Below are 23,094 nucleotides of genomic sequence, written 5' to 3'. Positions count from 1 at the left end.
GGTTTCTTGTGAGGGGGGGGGGGGGGGGGGGGCGCCACCTAAAATCTTGCCTAGGGCGCCAGATTGGTTAGGGCCGGGCCTGACCGTGACCTTCGATCCCTCAGACGGCACTGTATCAAAAACCGACATCAATCTCTAAAGGATATCACCACATGGGCTCAGGAACACTTCAGAAAACCACTGTCACTAAATACAGTTTGTCGCTACATCTGTAAGTGCAAGTTAAAGCTCTACTATGCAAAGCGAAAGCCATTTATCAACAACATCCAGAAACGCCGCCGGCTTCTCTGGGCCCGAGATCATCTAAGATGGACTGATGTAAAGTGGATAAGTGATCTGTGGTCTGACGAGTCCACATTTCAAATTGTTTTTGGAAATATTTGACATCGTGTCATCCGGACCAAAGGGGAAGCGAACCATCCAGACTGTTATCGACGCAAAGTTCAAAAGCCATCAACTGTGATGGTATGGGGGTGCATTAGTAACCAAGGCATGGGTAACTTACACATGTGTAAAGGCACCATTAATGCTGAAAGGTACATACAGGTTTTGGAACAACATATGCTGCCATCTAAGCGCCGTCTTTTTCATGGACGCCCCTGCTTATTTCAGCAAGACAATGCCAAACCACATTCAGCACGTGTTACAAAGCGTGGCTTCGTAAAAAAAGAGTGCGGGTACTTTCCTGGCCTGCCTGCAGTCCAGACCTGTCTCCCATCGAAAATGTGTGGCACATTATGAAGCCTAAAATACGACAGCGGAGACTCCGGACTGAAGCTCTACATAAAACAAGAATGGGAAAGAATTCCACTTTCAAAGCTTCAACAATTAGTTTCCTCAGTTCCCAATCGTTTATTGAGTGTTGTTAAAAGAAAAGGTGATGTAACACAGTGGTGAACATGCCCTTTACCAACTACTTTGGCACGTGTTTATATTTCCCCAACTCATATGGAAACGGGGTTTGTACATGCACATGAATGCTCCGCTGTTGTAATGTCTAATACAAATTAGTGTATAATTCTAACTTATATCTGTCAGTAGGCTCCATAGGGAAGCGCTAAAAACTACAACATGGCTGACAGGGAGAAGACGCAGTCAAAGTAGAGCCATGTAAATAAAACCGCCCACAAATCTTGAAGAGACAGTCAGAAAGCAGCTTGAAGATGGTCTGTAAAACATCATCTATGCAACATTTTCATCAAAGAACCACCATTACATGTTATGTAGACCACAAAGAAGTGTTTTATATGTAAAAAAATAAATAAATCATAATATGACCCCTTTAAAACTTAACATAATTATCAATGGCTCTTTGTAGGGGTTAAAAATGGATCAGGGAATCAAATACTAAATGCTTTCAAGACAACAACAACAGGGCTGGACATGTCTCACACCTTGTCATACCACGAGTCACACCCATTCGTCTGATACTACCCTGAAGCTGAAATGCAGACGTTGGTGCGGTTCACATAGAAGAGTAAAACTAAAAAGAGAAAGAAAAAAACACTTCGAGAGGCACTTGATGAGCTAATATTTACTGCAAAGTAAATGTGTAGTTTATTTTTTCATATTTGTATTCAGGAAGATTTTTATTGCATTTTTATTTTTATTTAACTGCAGTAAAAAAAAATGTAAGTCAAAAGCTTGTGCACACGTTTAATGTGTCTAAATGTTTGATATATGATGCTATTTATACATCAATATAGTCACACAAATAAAGATTGCCTCCTAATAAATGCTCTAGTAGCTTGGTGCCCTCTACAATTAAGAAAACAGTCATTAGTGTTGGTTTAGTGTTGCTGTAAACATGTTCTTGCAGGCAGCAGAGAATAAACTATGCACGGCATGTCTCCATTTGGAAATTTGAGGACTGGCTTCGCAGGTTACACTGGTTTTCTTAGAGTTAGGACTATTTCCAGGAAGACTCTCAGCTGAGGTTTTCTACACCACTTAAGTTATTCCTGAATGGGTTTGACTGAACACTGGCCGAGAGTTGGTGGGCGGGCGAGGGTGTAGTCGGCTCTCTTGGTTGCTTTGTTGGGTCTGCTCCTGTCTCTGGCCATGCTCCCCCCACCCCAGCAGACGATGGCGTGGAACACCGCAGAAGCCACCACAGTGTATATGTTTTATTGGTGTTTTACTTTTGTGGCTCTGTGTACAAACCCCGTTTCCATATGAGTTGGGAAATTGTGTTAAACAGAATACAATGATTTGCAAATCATTTTCAACCCATATTCAGTTGAATATGCTACAAAGACAACATATTTGATGTTCAAACTGATAAACATTTTTTTTTGTGCAAATAATCATTAACTTTAGAATTTGATACCAGCAACACGTGACAAAGAAGTTGGGAAAGGTGGCAATAAATACTGATAAAGTTGAGGAATGCTCATCAAACACTTATTTGGAACATCCCACAGGTGAACAGGCAAATTGGGAACAGGTGGGTGCCATGATTGGGTATAAAAGTAGATTCCATGAAATGCTCAGTCATTCACAAACAAGGATGGGGCGAGGGTCACCACTTTGTCAACAAATGCGTGAGCAAATTGTTGAACAGTTTAAGAAAAACCTTTCTCAACCAGCTATTGCAAGGAATTTAGGGATTTCACCATCTACGGTTCGTAATATCATTAAAGGGTTCAGAGAATATGGAGAAATCACTGCACGTAAACAGCTAAGCCTGTGACCTTCGATCCCTCAGGTTGTACTGCATCAACAAGAGACATCAGTGTGTAAAGGATATCACCACATGGGCTAAGGAACACTTCAGAAACCCACTGTCAGTAACTACAGTTGGTCGCTACATCTGTAAGTGCAAGTTAAAACTCTCCTATGCAAGGCGAAAACTGTTTATCAACAACACCCAGAAACGCCGTCGGCTTTGCTGGGCCTGAGCTCATCTAAGATGGACTGATACAAAGTGGAAAAGTGTTCTGTGGTCTGACGAGTCCACATTTCAAATTGTTTTTGGAAACTGTGGACGTCGTGTCTTCCGGACCAAAAAGGAAAAGAACCATCCGGATTGTTATAGGCGCAAAGTTGAAAAGCCAGCATCTGTGATGGTATGGGGGTGTATTAGTGCCCAAGACATGGGTAACTTACACATCTGTGAAGGTGCCATTAATGCTGAAAGGTACATAAAGGTTTTGGAGCAACATATGTTGCCATCCAAGCAACGTCACCATGGACGCCCCTGCTTATTTCAGCAAGACAATGCCAAGCCACGTGTTACATCAACGTGGCTTCATAGTAAAAGAGTGCGGGTACTAGACTGGCCTGCCTGTAGTCCAGACCTGTCTCCCATTGAAAATGTGTGGCGCATTATGAAGCCTTAAATACCACAACGAAGACCCCCGGACTGTTGAACAACTTAAGCTGTACATCAAGCAAGAATGGGAAAGAATTCCACCTGAAAAGCTTCAAAAATGTGTCTCCTCAGTTCCCAAATGTTTAATGAGTGTTGTTAAAAGGAAAGGCCATGTAACCCAGTGGTGAACGTGCTCTTTCCCAACTACTTTGGCACGTGTTGCAGCCATGAAATTCTAATTATTTGTAAAAAAATAAATAAAGTTTATGAGTTTGAACATCAAATATGTTGTGCATTCAATTGAATATGCGTTGAAAAGGATTTGCAAATCATTGTATTCCGTTTATATTTACATCCAACACAATTTCCCAACTCATATGGAAACGGGGTTTGTAGAAGTGGCTGGTTGCATCAGCTCTGCTCTTTTAATGTCTTGATGTTTCCCCCTTACTCACATTTATGTGTGCTATGGAGGTTTTTTCCCTTGGCCTCAGTCTGGACCCCCTCTCCAGGGGCCCAGCGTTTACTTGTTTCTCACCTTTTTTGTAAGGTGCTCATCAATCACTTATTTGGAACATCCCACAGGTGAACAGGCTAATTGGGAACAGGTGGGTGCCATGATTGGGTATAAAAGCAGCTTCCATTAAATGCTCAGTCATTCACAAACAAGGATGGGGCGAGGGGCACCACTTTGTCAACAAATTTAAGAACATTTCTCAACGGGCTATTGCAAGGAATTTAGGGATTTCACCATCTACGGTCCGTAATATCATCAAAAGGGTCAGAGAATCTGGAGAAATCACTGCACGTAAGCGATGATATTATGGACCTTCAATCCCTCAAGTGGTGATGCATCAAAAAGCGACATCAGTGTGTAAAGGATATCACCACATGGGCTCAGGAAAACTTCAGAAAACCCCTGTCAGTAAATACGGTTTGTCGCTACATCTGTAAGTGCAAGTTAAAACTCTATGGAAAGCAAAAGCCATTTATCAACAACACCCAGAAACGCCGCCGGTTTCGCTGGGCCCGAGCTCATCTAAGAGGGACTGATGCAAAGTGGAAAAGTGTTCTGTGGTCTGACGAGTCCACATTTCAAATTGTTTTTGGAAATTTTGGATGTCGTGTCCTCCGGAACAAAGAGGAAAAGAACCATCCGGACTGTTATAGGCGCAAAGTTCAAAAGCCAGCATCTGTGATGGTATGGGGGTGTATTAGTGCCCAAGACATGGGTAACTTACACATCTGTGAAGGCACCATTAATGCTGAAAGGTACATACAGGTAAAAGCCAGTAAATTAGAATATTTTGAAAAACTTGATTTATTTCAGTAATTGCATTCAAAAGGTGTAACTTGTACATTATATTTATTCATTGCACACAGACTGATGCATTCAAATGTTTATTTCATTTAATTTTGATGATTTGAAGAAAATCCAAAATTCCGTGTGTCACAAAATTAGAATATTACTTAAGGCTAATACAAAAAAGGGATTTTTAGAAATGTTGACCAACTGAAAAGTATGAAAATGAAAAATATGAGCATGTACAATACTCAATACTTGGTTGGAGCTCCTTTTGCCTCAATTACTGCGTTAATGCGGTGTGGCATGGAGTCGATGAGTTTCTGGCACTGCTCAGGTGTTATGAGAGCCCAGGTTGCTCTGATAGTGGCCTTCAACTCTTCTGCGTTTTTGGGTCTGGCATTCTGCATCTTCCTTTTCACAATACCCCACAGATTTTCTATGGGGCTAAGGTCAGGGGAGTTGGCGGGCCAATTTAGAACAGAAATACCATGGTCCGTAAACCAGGCACGGGTAGATTTTGCGCTGTGTGCAGGCGCCAAGTCCTGTTGGAACTTGAAATCTCCATCTCCATAGAGCAGGTCAGCAGCAGGAAGCATGAAGTGCTCTAAAACTTGCTGGTAGACGGCTGCGTTGACCCTGGATCTCAGGAAACAGAGTGGACCGACACCAGCAGATGACATGGCACCCCAAACCATCACTGATGGTGGAAACTTTACACTAGACTTCAGGCAACGTGGATCCTGTGCCTCTCCTGTCTTCCTCCAGACTCTGGGACCTCGATTTCCAAAGGAAATGCAAAATTTGCTTTCGTCAGAAAACATGACTTTGGACCACTCAGCAGCAGTCCAGCTGGTGTCCTGAGATCCAGGGTCAACGCAGCCGTCTACCAGCAAGTTTTAGAGCACTTCATGCTTCCTGCTGCTGACCTGCTCTATGGAGATGGGAGATTTCAAGTTCCAACAGGACTTGGCGCCTGCACACAGCGCAAAATCTACCCGTGCCTGGTTTACGGACCATGGTATTTCTGTTCTGTGTGCAATGAATAAATATAATGTACAAGTTACACCTTTTGAATACAATTACTGAAATAAATCAAGTTTTTCAAAATATTCTAATTTGCTGGCTTTTACCTGTACAGGTCTTGAAGCAACATATGTTGCCATCAAAGTGTTAACATAATCATGGATGATCCTGCTTATTTCAGCAAGACGACAGCATAGCTTCATAGTAAAAGAGTGCGCGTACTAGACTGGCCTGCCTGTAGTCCAGACCTGTCTCCCATTGAAAATGTGTGGTGTAATATGAAGCCTAAAATACGACAACGGAGATCCCGGACTGTTGAACAACTTAAGCTGTACATCAAGCAAGAATGTGAAATAATTCCACCTGAAAAGCTTCATAAATGTGTCTCCTCAGTTCCCAAACGTTTACTGAGTGTTGTTAAAAGGAAAGGCCATGTAACACAGTGGTAAAAATACCCCCGTGCCAACTTTTTTGCAATGTGTTGCTGCCATTAAATTCAAAGTTAATGGTTATTTGCAAAAAATAAAAACATCTCTCAGTTTGAACATTAAATATCTTGTCTTTGCAGTCTATTCAATTGAATATAAGCTGAAAAGGATTTGCAAATCATTGTATTCTGTTTTTATTTATGAATTACACAACGTGCCAACTTCACTGGTTTTGGGTTTTGTAATTAAGATACATTGTGTGAATGCTGATCAGCATTCACAAATTCTAATATACCTGCCTTATGGGTCAGGTCCAAGGCTCTATTCTTGATATGCTTGTAGCTTCTTGAACTTCGAACATGACAGTTTTATTCTTGCACTTTTACATGAAAAACCATCTATTGATACAGCTCTTGTACCTGCTCTTATTACAGTGAGGATGTGTGCCAAATGAATTGGTGAGTGTTCATTCTTCACCCCTCTCAGACAAATCAGCCAACAAACATGTTCCCATCCCAACCTGTTCAACATGTTCCTGGTATGTCACCTACATACTGGCTCTACCACAACCAGCATCCATTTCAAGGAGCTGGGCGGGGTTCCTTCCAACTTTGCTGTCTGAGTACAATAAGTCTATTGTAACGTGCCCTTGGGGTCTAAAAGTCAAGCTTTTCCTGTCTGTCGAATGCCCATTTCTCTATTCCCTTTACACCTGTACATGAACACATTTCCCTTTTACCCTGAGGTCTTCAGTTGCCCCTTAAAGGGGAACTGCACTTTTTTCTAAATTTAAGAGAGACAAGACAATTTTTTTGTTTTTGCCTTTTAACTTGTACTCTGCTTGTTGTAGGTGGCTAGCAATGCAGCTAATGGGAGCAAGCCATTCTGCCTCTAAATCACTTTGAAAATGCATCTAAAAAATCGTCAACAATACTGGTTACGTTTCGTAACCCGTATAATTACCAACCTGTAGCAACATTGTTACTGTTTTGTAGAAACACATCGCTATGCTACAGCGTTAGCCGTAAGCTAGCTAACTATGGCAATTGATTGAAACTTTTATTAGTAGATTGCACAGTACAGTACATATTCCGTACAATTGACCACTAAATGGTAACACCCGAATAAGTTTTTTAACTTGTTTAAGTTGGGGTCCACGTAAATCAATTCATGGCAAGAGGTAAGCGAACAACAGTGTCAATGGCTTTTGAGTTTTTTTAATGCACAACACAATCAATTGGACACCTATCTGTACTGACTGAAAAACAAAATCATATTACAGTATAGTAAAGTGTTATTTCATGTTTTGTTTGTAAACAGCTAGCTCAACAGCATATGTACTGTGGTGTGCGGTTTGTGCTGCATGTATCATGAATAATATTGTGACTCACTGGATGGACAGCTGTCCATTTGGTCAAGCTGGCTGGGGACATTTCTAGTTTATTTGGGTAAGCAATCCATCTAGTTCCGCATAGCTTAGCTCCAAGTTCCACATTTGCAGCGTGACCAAGGCAAGCCGACCTCACTCTCTCGGTTTCCGTCTGCTTCAATGTTTCACCCTTTCTTCGTGCTCACTTCTATAACCAGTAGTTCATCCTCCATATGTTCAGCTTCAAAAAGACAAGGTTGTGAATCCTTATTTGTCCAAACATAGTCATCTTCATTGTCTGTAACCAAGTCTGCTTTGTATTTGTTTCCGGAAGTAGGAAGTGTGCTGCTATAGAAACGGAAATAAATACCCCGGAGAAAGAAGTTCAGTCCGGTATTGCTTCAAATGAGCAAAATCCGGTAAATATTATACATATTGTTATGAACGTGTTTGTTACTACGTTATATATACACACTAGTGTATATATATATAACATAGTAAACCTTCCAAATGTCGGAAGGTCTTCACATCATTTCCTAGGGCTTTGAAAGCTACAACGGTGACTCCTATTAGCTGCATCGTTTTATCTTTAAAAAAAAAAAAAAAAAGACAAATAAATGTGTTTGTCTCTCTAAGAACGGTTGTGAACAAAAGGCACAAGTCGCCTTTAAGAGTGAAAGCAAATTATTTATAGAGTTAATCATTTTATTATATATACATATACTAACTTTTTGCAAAACAATGTGTGGTTTTCTTTCGTACACAGAGCGCCATGGTTGAGCAAACCAAAGAACAAGACACTTCTTTTTAAATCCTTTTCACAACTTATTTTGGTCCGACTTCGCCATTGGTATGTTTCTACTATGAGATAAGCATGGTAAGGATAAGAACAGACATTTTTACACGTGTCATGTAATCATCAAATCTAAAATGTCAGTTACATGTGTGAACAGCTTAAACTTAGCTTGTTGAATTGCTCAGTGTGTCAATTACATTTTTCTGATTTATAAACATGTACAGTGCCTTAGCATGCAAAAACCTGCAATTAAAGTACTTTAGTTTTTAAAAGTCAACTATTCATAGTACTGTGGCAAAGAAATACATTTAGCAAAGGGAGCTTGTTACCGGTCAGACACATTTAGACTATTCATAGGGTTGTGCATTAGGTAGAAAATGATTTGTCCCCATAAGTCTGAGTTGTGTAATGTTTTTATTTGTATTTCTGGAGAAGACCATGGGTTTTACAACAGATTTAATTATAAGTCATAGCTCTAAAGAAAGGGATAGAGCCAGAGTGTCAATCTACTAGACTGTTGCCATCAGCTGCTTATAATGTCAGCAGGAAAACTCCTAACCACCATAGGAAAAACAAAAAAAATGATTCATCAAAAGTTCACCTTTCTGTAAATAACCAGCGTTTTCTCAATCAGCTCTTTAGAAACAAGGTAAGAGTTTTTAGGTTTACATGTTTAAACATTTGCTTGGTAAAGCGGAGTGAAATAAGTGAAGAAAGGGAAGTGATTCTTTGAGATATTCACACAGAGAGAAAAAAAGGCCAAAGCTGACTAGTTTTCAACAAAACTTGTACAAAAAGTCAACAATGAAAAGGAAGACAAGACAGGGATAGATGAAAAGGTATGTCAGGTCTGGGTTGGGGCAAGTGGGTTACAGCTTCCACATCCAAAAGGTCCTCCTATTCCATTCTTTCTTTCAGAGTGTAGAGTTTTATTATATACAATAACAAATATATAGATGTACACACGTGTCTGCTGTGTTATCTATATATTTCCATTACACAGATAGATAGAAGGGGGACACAAACGTTCTCTTTGTCGCTTGTCTAGGAAAGAGCCTTGTTGTTCCTGGTCGCCAACACTTCTGAAGCTATGATCTGGGAAGAGACTACTCAGAAACCTATGGGCACACAGACAAGTGTCATCGTTAGCACAATTCTCACAGAGCAATGGCTGTAGGTCAGAGCAAGATGCACATATTCAGCCAAGTTAGTAACAGAAAAGGAAAAGTGAACTGACAGGACTGGATTTACTCGAGCATTTACAAAAATGCTCTTAGAATTTATATTATCAGGCAATAATGTGTAAGTGTGAATGTGGACTGAATGAAGGAGGGGTTGTCAGTTTTGACTGTAAAGAGCTTTGAGTGTTAAGGAATGTTCCAAATAAATGTAATCCATTATTATTATTGTGTAAATGGTAAAACTACTGTTACCATGTTATTAGTCTGTATATATCACCCTAAATCAGTTTAATTTCTGTTATTAAAATGTCAACTGTTGCAATGCGTTACTGTTTTTCACTTGCACAGACGACGAAGACTTGGTAAAATAATGCATTTGATCGATTATGGCTCGATATCTTTTAAATTTTGCAATATCGATATATCAAGCGCACACTTCTGGCCCCACAAAATCGCTGGCAAAATCTTGTCTGCTTTCGCTAACAGAATAAGACTCCCAGAAGAATAGCTTTCAAATTTAAGGTTATTATTTTGCACTTGAAGAAACAATACCTTAACACAAAGTGCAGTAATAGAATAATACTCCTTTCTTATTCCAAAAAGTGCAATTTAAGACTTTTAAGACATTTAATATTTAGGTGCAGTTGGAATCAAATTTCTCGATTTAGAACCTTATAAATTGAAATTTAATGGATTTGGAAAAAGGGCCATGATACCGAGCTCTACCCATTACGGTGAGCCTGTAGCTAAAACAACAGCTATAAAATTGGTTATACTTCATAGGATGCCGACTCTGCAAACTGCAAGACGTGCTTGAAGGTGGTACTGTATGAAGTATCGTCTGTTAAGTAACTTGCTTATTAATACAGGACTCTTGCAAATAGAATGAACTAGCAAACACTGGTGTACCACTTGTCTAACATCGCAATTGTGCGGAATGTATGCACTTATGTACTCTAATGAAGCAGGATGACACAAGTCAGCCTTTTATTGGTATCCACGAAAAAAGATATATATTTTGAGGGGATAACTCACAAATTTCACCAGACCTCTAACTACTGCGGCTCTCCTCTTCAGCATGGCATTTCCATTCTAGTCAATGTGTCAGTTTCCGCCACCTGTGGACATGCTGCTTCATAACTCTGGAATGGCTGCAGTAGTCCGGAGCCCTCCACTACAGGTACGCAGGACTCGGATATTTGTTGGATGAGGATGAAAAGCCGCATCAATTTCGCAGAGATGAATTTATTCCATATACCAATTGTCGGGCCCAAATGAGCGCCATTTCACCACAATAACTTGTCGGTGATGTCACTCAGGTCCGGAGGAGCCAAAACAGTGTGCATTACAAACACAGCTGGTGAGTATTGGCAGATACATTCCGCAGTGAAGAATAAGACGCATCAGAAGGGTTCTGTGGTGCCAATTTAGCAACATTGTCGCTTTATTCAACAAGGAGAGGTATGCATTAAACACAAAAGAGAGGAGCGTGTCTTGGGTTGTGCATTTTTCTGGTAATACAAGTGGTCATGAAAGGTGAAGATTTCGCAGCGTGAGCAGCGAGCCCAGACAGCCTAGTGTGATATAATAAATCTACAAGTACCAACATACAGAAAGCCTCCAGAAGTAACCCAGCATTTACCACCTCGATTAATGGCAAGAACTTAAAGCTACAGCTTGGAGACATTTTTTACAACACTTTGTACTCTTAGTGAAATAGGTAAACCGGTGGTGTTCAAAGTTTGGCCCAGGGGCCATTTGTGGAACACCGTTTTTTTATGAATTCGCACATTGTAGAAATGAAATAAAACAATGAAAAACTGTAACAAAAAGGCATAATGTAATGAGAAAAAGCTGAAATGTTGATACATGAATAAAGACACACGTGTGTTTAAATATATGTACGTTTCTTTAGCCTTTTTATTAGCCTATTTCACTACATTTCATAACATGACGTAACCTGACAAAACATGTCCCACTCCTGTATTGTCTTCTGTAGTGCTTACCAAAAAAAATTGCGATACACCCTATGTGAAAGTGTGATTATGTTCTAGAGCTGTCCCATGAAAATATAAAATATTTGCAGAAATGTTGAGTGGTAATCAATACCAACACACTACTTGTTTGTCTTATTCAGTCTTATTTATCAGTTTACATATTTCACAGACAAAGCAAAGTCTTCTCACTAAACAGGGACTTAACAGAAAAAGGTCTGCAGGTTTTGGCTTCTTCTTGGCAGGATTACTAGCCTCTTGCTAATCAAATGCTGGGATGCACAGTCTTTGTTTACAAACTACTAACTAGTTACACTTCCTGCCCCCACTTAATGTGTTCCTGTAGGAACTTGGTATGCCTCTGTTCCAAACTGTGTGGTTGGCTTTGGAGCACTTGATAAATGCAATGTGAGAATGAGAGCGAAAGTTTGATGTAAATAAAAAATCTCAGCAAAGTAGCACAGTGTTTTTGTTTTAATTCGTTCTTGTATTTATTTTGTTTATCTTAAATGTCCTTTTTTTCTGTGCACATTGTGAGTGACTTAAGAGTAAATTTATGTATATTTTAGGTATAAGATCCGACTTACACTAGAACTTAACTTATATCACTGTTTAAGAATGGCAACACGTTCGTAACCCAAGGACCACCTGCATTGATGTGGACTTTTCATTCATATGAAGGTAACTCCACAAAGGGTTTTTGCAGTAACAAGTATTGGAAAACAAAATGTTTACCTGCAGTGCATTTTTCTCCTTTTTTCATCTTTTTAAATGGGCAACATGTATTAACATCAATTAAACCACACTCATTTCAGTGGTTCCCATACATTTACTAATTTGTAATGGCCCACCACAAAAAATTGGGGACGCCACACCCTTTTTGTGGGGGCAAAAAGTTTAAAATTTGGCTTACAGGAAGGTAACACTTGGGCTTAAAGTTAAAGTACCGGTACCAATGATTGTCACACACACACTAGGTGTGGCGAAAGTGCTGTCCTCTTCTGGCAATCATGTTCCACATAACACGGACTACTACATTTTAGTGTGTGGGGTTAGACGCAACAGGCTTTCATAGCTACTCAATATGGTTCTCAGCCTTGTTAGTGCATTTTCTGATCCGATGTACCAGTACTGTCAAGTCTATAAAAGCTGTGCCAGTCAAAGTAAAACCTAAAATACTTCATTGACTATAAGGTCCAGATCCATATAAGACGGCGCCTGTGTCCATATAGGATGATGTCTCAATGGGCATCAAAAATGTATTGATTGTGAATCAAAAAATCAGTTTGAATGGAAAAATGAGTTAAATTGAGAATGTATTTTAAATTAAATCACCACTCCAAGAATCTGAATCAAAATGTCTAAAACAATAGATTTTATCTACCTTAAAGATAAAATGTGTTGTCTGAAAGGGGAATTGTGTCATATACATACATATCTATATATGTTTGTATGCATGTATTACATATATTAAGTGCTGTCTAGCGCTACACTTTTTTATTAATTTTGCTCTGTAATTAATCTAATCGTTTTTTAATCTCACCCAAAGAAAAAATGATGAGAAAAGCCCTGGACTTGAGGTATTTTCATTTAAATTCATTACATCATTGTGACAGATAAAAATATTTGTATATAACAAAAAAGTGGCTCTGCAGTCATTTATTGTTTTAACAGGCTTCAGCAGTCTTAGCCTTTCACAAAAAATGCTTTTCTGATGAATGTAAAAATAGTCAAAGTTAACATAAAAAACCCCTGTAAAAACACTTTTTTAAACAATACCAAAACCAATACTGAATATTAAACTTTGTTTTCCTTTTACTGGATGTTGCCATCACTTAAGATTGCTAACTCTATCACCACTGCAGTCTTCTGTTGTTTATCCACCACCACTACGTCAGGCTTGTTCATCACCCTTTTGTCAGTTTGGTCTTTTTGGATTTTAGCAAATGGCTGCAATGAAACAAAGAGTGAAAATTTTAAAGGGGTCTGAATACTTTCCGTAGCCACCGTACATATACACACACATCCATACAAAATATATACATACACATACATATATACATGTGCATGCACTCTTTGATAATGTGATAATGCCTTATTAAAATCTACTTGCTAATTTCCTCTTCTTAGCTGGTTGGGCTCTGCTGTAACGGGGTTCTTATTAGCCTACTGTTGAAGTGTACAAAGCATTTATTCTCTTCTGGTTTCACTACTTCATTTTTAAGATCAACTAAAATCTCCCTTTTTTCCCTTCTTCTTAACCCTCCTCCAGGCTTTAGCATCTAGTGCTATTGCAAAGCGTTGAATATATGCTCCTAGGGATTTGGACGTCGCTCGAGTTTTGCTACGTCATCAACTAGAGATGGGAATTTGTAAGATTTTTCCAGTTCCGATTCAACTTTCGATTCTGCTTAACAATTCAGTTCCTTAACAGTTCTCTTATCTATTCTTGTTTGGGAAAAAAAAATGCATTCGATAGTTACGCCTTTACATGTTGGACTCACGTGTGTTTCTAGACACAAAGCAATAATAAAGGGTGAATGTAACGTACAGACTTCACAAAGATGTACCATGTTACATTACTGACGAGGCAGAAAACAAGAAACGCGGTGTTTAGAAGCAATAACCTACGGTAGCCTCAAACGCGCTGCTGGCTTGTTGTAACGAGCGGCAAAAACATAGAATAAACTATTGAAGACGTGGCTCATGTGGCTGAGCTGTTTATTCTTTCTCCATTGATAAAACAAAAGGTAGAGCTACTTTGGCAAAATATACTGGAACTCAATTGTTTTAAAAAGCGATAAAAAATAAAAAGTAAAAAAATAGGCAATATTTACTTGGAGCAGGAAGGGATGAGCATCTGAACAAAACCACCAGCGTCATTATTATGAAAGTCAATAATTAAGCATATTTGTAGGCTTCTCTTTATTTTCTGCCATTGTTTTTAACAGGCATAGTGTAATGTTGAACATTTCTCCTCTCCCTCAATATCCTAGGGGGGTCTCGGGGCACACTTTATTTAGAGGACTCTGAGGCTTGACCCTTGACACTTGACCCTTTCCCCTTACTTAACGGGGAATTCGGACATCACTTGATAGACCTGTACGTGCATAACCAAGGGGGAAGGGCTAAAACAAGGGGCGAGTGGGAGTATTTGGATTGAACCTTAAACTATTTTAGCGCCACAGAAAGCATTAGCTTGTCTTCACCTCCTCCCTCAGTGTGTGTCCGCACTAACCCAGTGAACGCATTACGTTATGAGAATGTTAGCTAATGGTTTACTCATGCTAAGTTATATAAGCAAACCTAGAACAAATGTTTAAACATTAGCATTAATGCCACATTTTAGAACTCTGTATTAGTTTAACATACGTAACTACCGGTAATCGCTATTTAGTGTCCATCAATTCATGAATTGTCCACGTTCTAATCGTGATGCATTGGAGAATCGATCATTTTCCCACCTCTAGTTCACGGACAAATGTCTTAAATGTTGGACTCATTAAAAAGCCTTTTGATTTTTTTTTTTAAGAGTTTTTAGAGTGATTCAAGTCTTTTGTGACCCATTTTGTCTGTGGAAAGAAAGTTGTTGGAAGACCACACCCTCCCTCATTCCACAAAAACATCATATATATTCTCAGGGCATTTAATCGATCGCAATTGGGCTGTTCAATTTGTTTTAAAATATGTTTTACCTCTCATTCAAGTAGGCTTAATCAGTTCAGCCTGCACCTGGGATCCTGTTTGATTTAGTAAATCTAGGTCTCACTAATCTAAGTCTATGAGCATAAACTTGGATGAGAGGCAAAATGTCTTCAAAGACAAACTGAACATTACAGTTGCCATTTATTGAAAGCCTTGAGAATACAATGACCTGGATGAATGAGAACATTCATAAAGATCACCATGTATGTTTAAATTCATTATATATTTAGGTATATGCAGTAATGAGTTGGAAAATATGCATAAAAACGGTATGCTCATATTACTTAATACTTATGTGTATAATGTACTTGTTTGTGACTCATGAAAAACTCAAGTACTGTTCATCAGTTTTCCTCTGTAAATGCTAATGAGACACCATCTTGTTGCAAGCGTTAATACTGTTGACAGCTAAGTTCAATGGGAAAACAATGTTAAAAAAAGAATAGATACAGGTAAGGACAGTCAAGAGTTAAGTCATCAGAATGAGTTAGTCAATAGTCGCAGAGAAAGAGAGCCCATTGTCCAGCCCCAACAAAGTAACATACTCTCAATGCAACAAAGTTAGTAGTCAAATTCCCCAAGGACGTCTTTGCTATAGCAAGACTGACCAATTGTATCACTATCTCATTCCTTTGACTTTTGGCTCTTTTGTGATTATTCCTTTCTGATTTGTCTAAGGCATAATTTCAAACAGCTTTGTCATTTTTGATTTTAATTTGGTTCTTTTAGAGTTTGTAAGGGCACTGGGGCGTCTTATGTAATAATAGAGGACTTTAGATTTTTCTACATTTCCCACAAGGCATTGCCGTTGGCCATATTAGAAGGCTTTGTTTGTATCACGCTCATTGCTGCTGATCATTCATCAAGTGATATTGATAATACTGACATGTGCGATTGTCAACTGCTACAAACGAGGTGTGAGCGATATTACTAGCTTTTTTAAAATCACATTCTGAAGTGTATTTCTGGACAAACGAAAGCGCTAAAAAATAGTTAACGGCATGGATTGCTGCACTCAACAGAGATGTGACGTGATATGATGACTTTGTGTTTGTTTGATTAATTCCATTTCAGGTAATTAAGAACATTTGGTAAGTAGAAATGAATCTAAAATAAACAATAGCCCCACTTGTCATTATCTGGATGTGCTTGGTCGAAAAAATTTGATAGTTGTATTGATAAAAATAGTACTCACTTCTCTCATCCGGATTGTAGCCTCCACATAAAACAAAAGTGAAGCAACATAAGAACAGCACTCTCCTGATCCTGCCTTATAGTCACCGTGTGCTGAGATGACATTTAATTGGTTATCCGTGACCATCCAGGGTGTCAAACTTGGGTCAGTTCATTTCTGCGGGTGCACGCCTAGCCTGGCTTCGCGACACGATGTACACTGGGTTTTTACAGATAAACAAAGATGTCATGAACCCATCCACAAACAAAGCGGTCATAGCTTTCTATACTCTTAAAATTTCAGAAGTCCTTCAAGGTGTAAAATGGGTTGGGTTGAAAGTAAGTAAATCACAAATTCCAGGTATTGGACATCAGGGAAGATGTTGTGGTCTCAACTCCACTCAGACTTGTCGATCTTGTACGGATCCTTGCATCCAATTACGGCTGTTTTCTCCTTATAACAGTGAAGGGACTTCTTATCCAATGACTCACAGTATTCTCCATCGTATCACAGCCGGTGCAACGTTACCTTTAACTGAATAGTTTGGAAATATTACGTGTACCGCTATCGTGAATGACGACGCGAGCCTTCTAATATGGCTTCTGGCAATGCATTGTGGGATACTTTAGCCAAAAATCTGAAGCCCTCTATAGCTAATGCCTGTTTACAGTACTGAGACTAAGCAATTGGTGTCTATAAAAAAACGTCGCTTGGCTGTTTGCTACTAACCTTTCATGTTAGGCTTGGGTTTGTCAGTTTGCTTGCCTGTGGGGGTTTGTGCCTGTTGGCCCTGGCCCCCGGTGGAAGCCCCCTGCTGCGCTGCTTTCTGTTTCAGCATGGTCCAGTCAAATGTATAGTCATATTGGTGGTTCAAAGTCCTAAAACACAGCAAAGACTTTAGTTAATAAAAAAATAGAAAAATGCCTAAGTTGGAGATAAAAAAAGAACCAAAGTTACACGTTGTTGCCTTTTGAGTAGTACTGGGAAACATTCATACTGTTCTAGAAACAGATTTAGACAGGTTTACCTGAAGAGGATGCGGAAGAGTTGGCGAAGATACATATAATCAGGAGCCTCCTCAAAGCGCAGACCACGGCAATAGTTCAAATACATGGAAAATTCTGCTGGATAACTCTGGAAACATGTTTATTATTATACAGCGAGTTGTTCTGATGTGGAGGAAAATCATGTTAAGAAGTTCCATGGTTGCTTGTCTTTACCTTACAGAGAATCTCCACAGGAGTGGACATCTTTTTCTCCGAGATTTTCTCATATTTCTGCTTCTTTGTGGCAGCCTGACAACATCAATATTCAGTGTCACAGAAGCTTTAAACATGTGCGAGACCGTTTTGTCTTAAAAACTGTACCAGAGCAAATATCTTTTTGGCAAAATTACCACATTAGAATTCAAAACTGTCTGCCATTAACAACAGTTAGCAATACTGTATATTCAGATGCTTACTTATACCGAAAGAACATAAAGAAACAGAAGGTATCAGCCCCATCTCATACCTTCAGTCCTTGCCATGGTAGACTGGTTCTGTTGAAGTACATCAGCACATAGCCTAGTGACTCCATGTCATCACGCCGACTGAAAACAACAATTTCAGTTTAGCATACAAATTATTGTGCCCCTTGGTTTATAGCTTTGGGGGGCTGGAGTGTAGTGATGAACACAGACACAAACAAGTGCACATGTATCTGTAGGTAGCTATATAATGACAAGTGTGTGTGTGTGTATGTGTGTGTAACTTAAGTTAAATCATGTAACTTAAGTTGCTTCACATCACTGACAAATGCAGACTCCTTAAATTGAAGCTACTCAGAAATTACATTGGGCTATGGTTTCAACAGACCTCTGTTCAATGCCCAGGTGTGCATTGATGGAGGCATAACGTGCTGTGCCGGTCAGGTTCTTGTCTTCTCTGTAGGGGATGTGCTGTCGTGTTCGGTTATCTCTGTACTTCTTCGCCAATCCAAAGTCAATAAGGAACAACTGTGTAGAGAGACAGATAATGCATCATTTGTATTTAGACCGTAGGGATAGGAAATGAGCATGAACAACTTTATGTCAACAGTTTTTCTGTTACAATTGTAATCCAAAAGTATACTCTGCTAAACTAATAAGATTAGGGCCTGCGACCAAAGGGATCAGGTTCAATTCCATTCACCGCATAGACAGCAGGGCCTTAAAAACTGCCCACTGTATCACTTAAGGTGAACAAATGCGGTGACCAATGTGATGACTATTACTCTCATGTTAATAATTTGTTGAGTATCCAAGGTTGTGGATGTGCCTGTAGTTTCGCCATGCAGCAGATTTGAACAAATCATATAATCTAGGAGGCAATATGGTTTTAAAAGTATGCCAACATTAATTATGTAATTGGAAGTGATATTGTCAAAAACAAGCAAATCAAATCTTAAAAGCTGTAATGTCTGTGTTGATCGAAACTACAATTTTCATTCATGCAGCCTCATTAAAGTTAAATTTCACAGCCACTAGCTATTGCTGCACAAAGTCCAAAAGACTGTACTTTTCTAGTCAGTCAGCTGCAACCCTAAGCCGGAAGTATAAAAATATTGCAAAAGTCATTTTTTTGCCAAATGACTTTTGCAATATTTTTTTTTACTAAGGTAAAATGACAAATCCCCATAATTCTGTTCTGCAGCAGCTGTCAAAAAAGAACAGTGGTACAGTATGTTCTACCCAGTTGTGAAATGCTAAATATGAATTATATGAATATACCGTTTCCAAATAGCCTTAGTGATAGAATGCTATTGTGACTGGCCCAAAAACTGCATAACAGTATATCCTTCAAATTCCTATTACTCAAACAAGCAGCTTTTAAATGCGTACAAAAAATTATAAAGCCATGCAATAAAACAGAACTGAAAATGATATTTTGTGCTGAACGACAAATTACAATATTATCTGAAACCAAACTACCACATAGAAATTAGAGTGTAGTGTACATTTAACTTTTTCCCAAGATCACGGGAAAAAAAACAGACAAACACATTGCACCTTTCCCCAAATATACTTAACATATCTACACATTGCTCATGCTTTCTGCATCAGTGTTTTTTCCCCCCTTTTGATGTTGCAGTTTTATAGCCCCAGTTGAATTTAAGTGTTTTACTTTGCAATTTAATGTCACCATAAAATATAATACATCTTACTATATTATTAATTTACTTTGCTATCTAAATTTTCAATTACACAATGCCGCCATCAGTGTAGAAAATATCAAATAAAATAAAAACAAAAATAAAAATAAAAATGAAAACATGAAAAACTTTTAAAAAAACCCCCCAAAGTAATAAAGATGCAACATCAAAGGCAAAACAATACTTTTTGGTGGAAGCAAAAGCAGACAGAAAAAGCAACATCCTTTGTACTTACAATATGATCATAACTTCTGATTAAAAATAGTGCTCGACACCTCTGTGAAGAGACTCTGCAGTTCTGTTAATACAGGAATTGTAACGTAAATCAGGCAAAGGTTGCAGTCTTTAGTAACTTGGCTAACCAACTACCTCATTAAAACATGGGATTTGCAAAATTATACTCATTCTATTTTGGGGGTAGGAAAATCGATCAAGTTTGTGATATACTGATTTATTTGTTAAAATACAGCATGGTACAATACTGATTGGTGGAGTTGATGATCAAAATAGCTACATTCAACTGGAAAGTTGTGCAGATGTGTGCGTTTGCCTCTTTCCTTTCCCTCTGCTCCTTACTTTCGTCCCTGCTTATACCGTCCCAATGTGTCTGCGAACAAACGCTCGCTCAGCCCCGGCTAACCACGGTTTTCCACTGGATGCTTAACGGTAGCAGAATGGCGCCGGACTATTTACGTTGTCATTCAAGTAAATGTGTTCAGTTTCCACATCTGCGGAATGGCACCAACATGGAGGTTCCGTATTCTTGAGCTAAATATACGCAGAGCTTCTATATTTGCAGGTCGGCGCAAAACATCCGTTCAATTTAGCTACAATCTGCTTGTGTTGGAAAAGAAGTCATGCACAAACAAAATACATTTTCTGGTTTACTTTCAAAATGAAATCCTCTTAAGGCAGATTGTATTTTACATTTTGAAACATCTCGATGGGCATGAAGTGGACCTTTCATAGGTTTTTAGACGTAATTAGACCTTGTTGACCCAAAAGCTGATTCTGAAAGTCCAAAATTAAAGAATCATATACAGATATATCCCGGGCAGCCATGTGTGTACATGGGGTCCTGTGTCAAATGCCTACTGATATGGGGGCTTGGAAAGTAGATTGTGGTTTGTGGGAGTTAAAAAAGATGTGTGTGTACAGTGCTCGCTAGCGATGAGCTTACTGTTGTTGTTGTTGTTGCTTGCTACAAAAACCCAATAAAGTGGTCAACCTGCAAGGCAAAAGTGTTGTCTTTTCCACTAGTCAATTCAAGTCAGTGCCATCATAGGCGCCCACCTGTGGGTATTGATGGACAGCAAAACATGAGACGTTCCGCAATGTTGCACTTCAGCAGCCATTTTGAATCTCGAATAGCAGGATGAGTATTTGCTTCTGCTCCTCTGGAAGAACAGAATAACCTGTGTTCGCTTTTTCTACAGCCACTTGTCACTCCCATTACACATCCAGTGGAAACTCGGGGTAAGGCTAAAAAAGAAATTTGGTGTGTAAAAAGAAAAAATTGGTTTTATTTTGAGATGATTAGAATGCTGCATTCGAAAGTAAATACAAATAAAAACTCCCCCACATCAGTGGGCAACTTTATTTAATGTTTAAGTATTGGAGAGTTTGCCTTGTTCTGTACTTGCACTTCATCACTCTATTGTTGGAAAGACTGAAAACTTGGCCCAGAGGTTACTTTATTGTTGTGAAGACTGAAAACTTGGCCCAGAGATTAACAGGTTGAATTTTCCTGAAATATCTTTTCCACTTTTTTTTTTAACCAAAAAATAGCTGATAGACAAAAAGGGTGTCTGGTGTGGGATTTCAAAATCACAATCTGCATATTTTTATTCGCTGCATTTAAATAGAAACAAGCAAACTCAAGCCTTAAAGATCAAGCTGGCTTAGCAGCAAACATGCATGTATGTATGCTTGTGTATGTACAGGATATTTTCACTCTCCATTTGTTTAGTCCAGCCTAGCATCACAGTGTGTACTGTGATTGGCCAACAGGTCAGGCACTGCTCATGCAATCATTAGTCATCTATCAACCATCACAGCCCCAACTTTGCTTAGTGAGATATTTCATGCGTATATGATGTTAGGATATATATTTATTTAAGTCTGTCAGGTAGGAAACATGACTATTAACTTTACCAAGAAAAGGTAGAATTGTGAGCAACTATGACATATGGGTGATATTGGCCTGCCCCAAATCAGTTTGATTAAAAACCCATTGCTCAAGGAAAAATGATATCTGGAAATTGTTCTTAAAACTTAAGTTATTTAAACTAGATAATGGTGTAAATTGAGGCATCCACTTTATTTTTTATAACCAGTGACAGTTTATATGTCTATTAGATTGGCTACCCTCCACCAACAATATTTTCTATCACAAGAACATGTAGCTCAAACTCCATCTTTAACATTCATTCCAAACTGTGCTTCTGTCTTTTAAAGGAGAGTTACACTCTCGCACCATGTTGTACATTGGTTTATTAAAAGCCAAGGCGGATTAATTTACTCACACGCCAAACATCACAAAAGAGACTGCCTTTAGGGTAGGTAAGAAGAGCAATCCTCCAACCAATGGGGATATTACTTTCTAGATCATGAACATTTTTACCCTACTCTCCCAATGGAATGAAGTGCACACTAGGTGGTTGGGTATAATAATTGCAAGATGAGCGCTAATGGTCCGATTTCCTCAAAGCCTGTATAGTTAATTATAATTGCAAAGCGACAACTGCTGTTGTGAGGCAGCTGGTGTTGCGGTAAAGGTCACACCTGGTTTAATCCTGAGAAAGATGGGTCCTGAGAAGAGCTAACCGCCAAGCTTCTTTTCCTCTTCCCCACTGATGAGTCTAAACACTAGGGCAGACAGTAGAGGGGCAGGGGTCAAAAATCACAGCCTCTATCGACCTTAATTCACAATTAGCATGAGTACAACAGGCAATTCTAGTTGCACCCACTTAGTTTAATACTAAATACTTCTGTACAACAAAAGTACAAGCACTTCCTTTACATTTAAAATTGGACCTACAAATGTCTTATTTGGGTCTTTTTGCTGTATGTACGTATGAGCAAACTGGCCATCAGTCTGGAAGAATAACAGGTGTGGGTTTCTTCTGTCAGGACAATCAAGAGAAGATCAATGTTGCACAAAAAGAGATATTGCTAGAAAAAAAATGAAACTTCCATATCTTCTCTGAGAGCAAATGAAATAGTCAGGGAAGAATGGCAATGAGATAATATATACTGGATCCAAAATTTGGGGGCATAAAAAAATAGGCCATGTTTACATTTACAGAAAAGAAACTATGCCTTCACATCTACATATAATTTTACTTTGCGTATTCAGCCAGCCAGTTTAAATTACCAAGCTCTATCTGAATATAAACGTTAAAGGGGAACCACACTTTTTTGGGAGAATTTTGCTTATCATTCAAAATCTTCATGTAGGACAAGCACACATTTTTATTTTGTTGATGCATTCTAACTAGTAAATACATGCAATCAAAAGTACGCTTACAATGGAGCCTATGGGAGTCGCTCTATTATTCCTACAAAGCGCTTAAAAAAAACATCCAATAACCTCTATCAAGGTTTTATATTCCCGCTGTAATTATATACAGTG

General features: G+C 38.8%; 1 protein-coding gene across 5 annotated transcripts in view; it reads right to left on the bottom strand.

Annotated features, from left to right (window-relative positions):
• Window positions 1-8,630: 8,630 nt before the first annotated feature.
• Window positions 8,631-23,094, bottom strand: part of csnk1a1 (casein kinase 1, alpha 1) — a 56,007-nt gene continuing 41,543 nt past the window's right edge. Inside the window, exons 5-11 of one of the 5 annotated variants that reach the window (XM_061979643.2) lie at window positions 22,245-22,328; window positions 18,146-18,285; window positions 17,802-17,880; window positions 17,510-17,584; window positions 17,317-17,423; window positions 17,055-17,167; window positions 8,631-9,353 (exon numbers count right to left, since the gene is read on the bottom strand). In XM_061979643.2, the coding sequence (XP_061835627.1) occupies window positions 9,346-9,353; window positions 17,055-17,167; window positions 17,317-17,423; window positions 17,510-17,584; window positions 17,802-17,880; window positions 18,146-18,285; window positions 22,245-22,328 (606 nt within the window). In that variant the 3' untranslated portion in view covers window positions 8,631-9,345. Of the gene's footprint in view, window positions 9,354-9,380; window positions 13,361-17,013; window positions 17,168-17,316; window positions 17,424-17,509; window positions 17,585-17,801; window positions 17,881-18,145; window positions 18,286-22,244; window positions 22,329-23,094 lie in introns of those variants that run through there. The other 4 variants (XM_061979641.2, XM_061979640.2, XM_061979644.2 and 1 more) reach the window with 4 other exon arrangements.

This window comes from Nerophis lumbriciformis, linkage group LG19 (assembly GCF_033978685.3).
Source record: "Nerophis lumbriciformis linkage group LG19, RoL_Nlum_v2.1, whole genome shotgun sequence".
Lineage (NCBI taxonomy): Eukaryota > Metazoa > Chordata > Actinopteri > Syngnathiformes > Syngnathidae > Nerophis > Nerophis lumbriciformis.
Note: the sequence above shows the minus strand (reverse complement) of the source record. Positions and strands in the feature narration are given on the sequence as shown.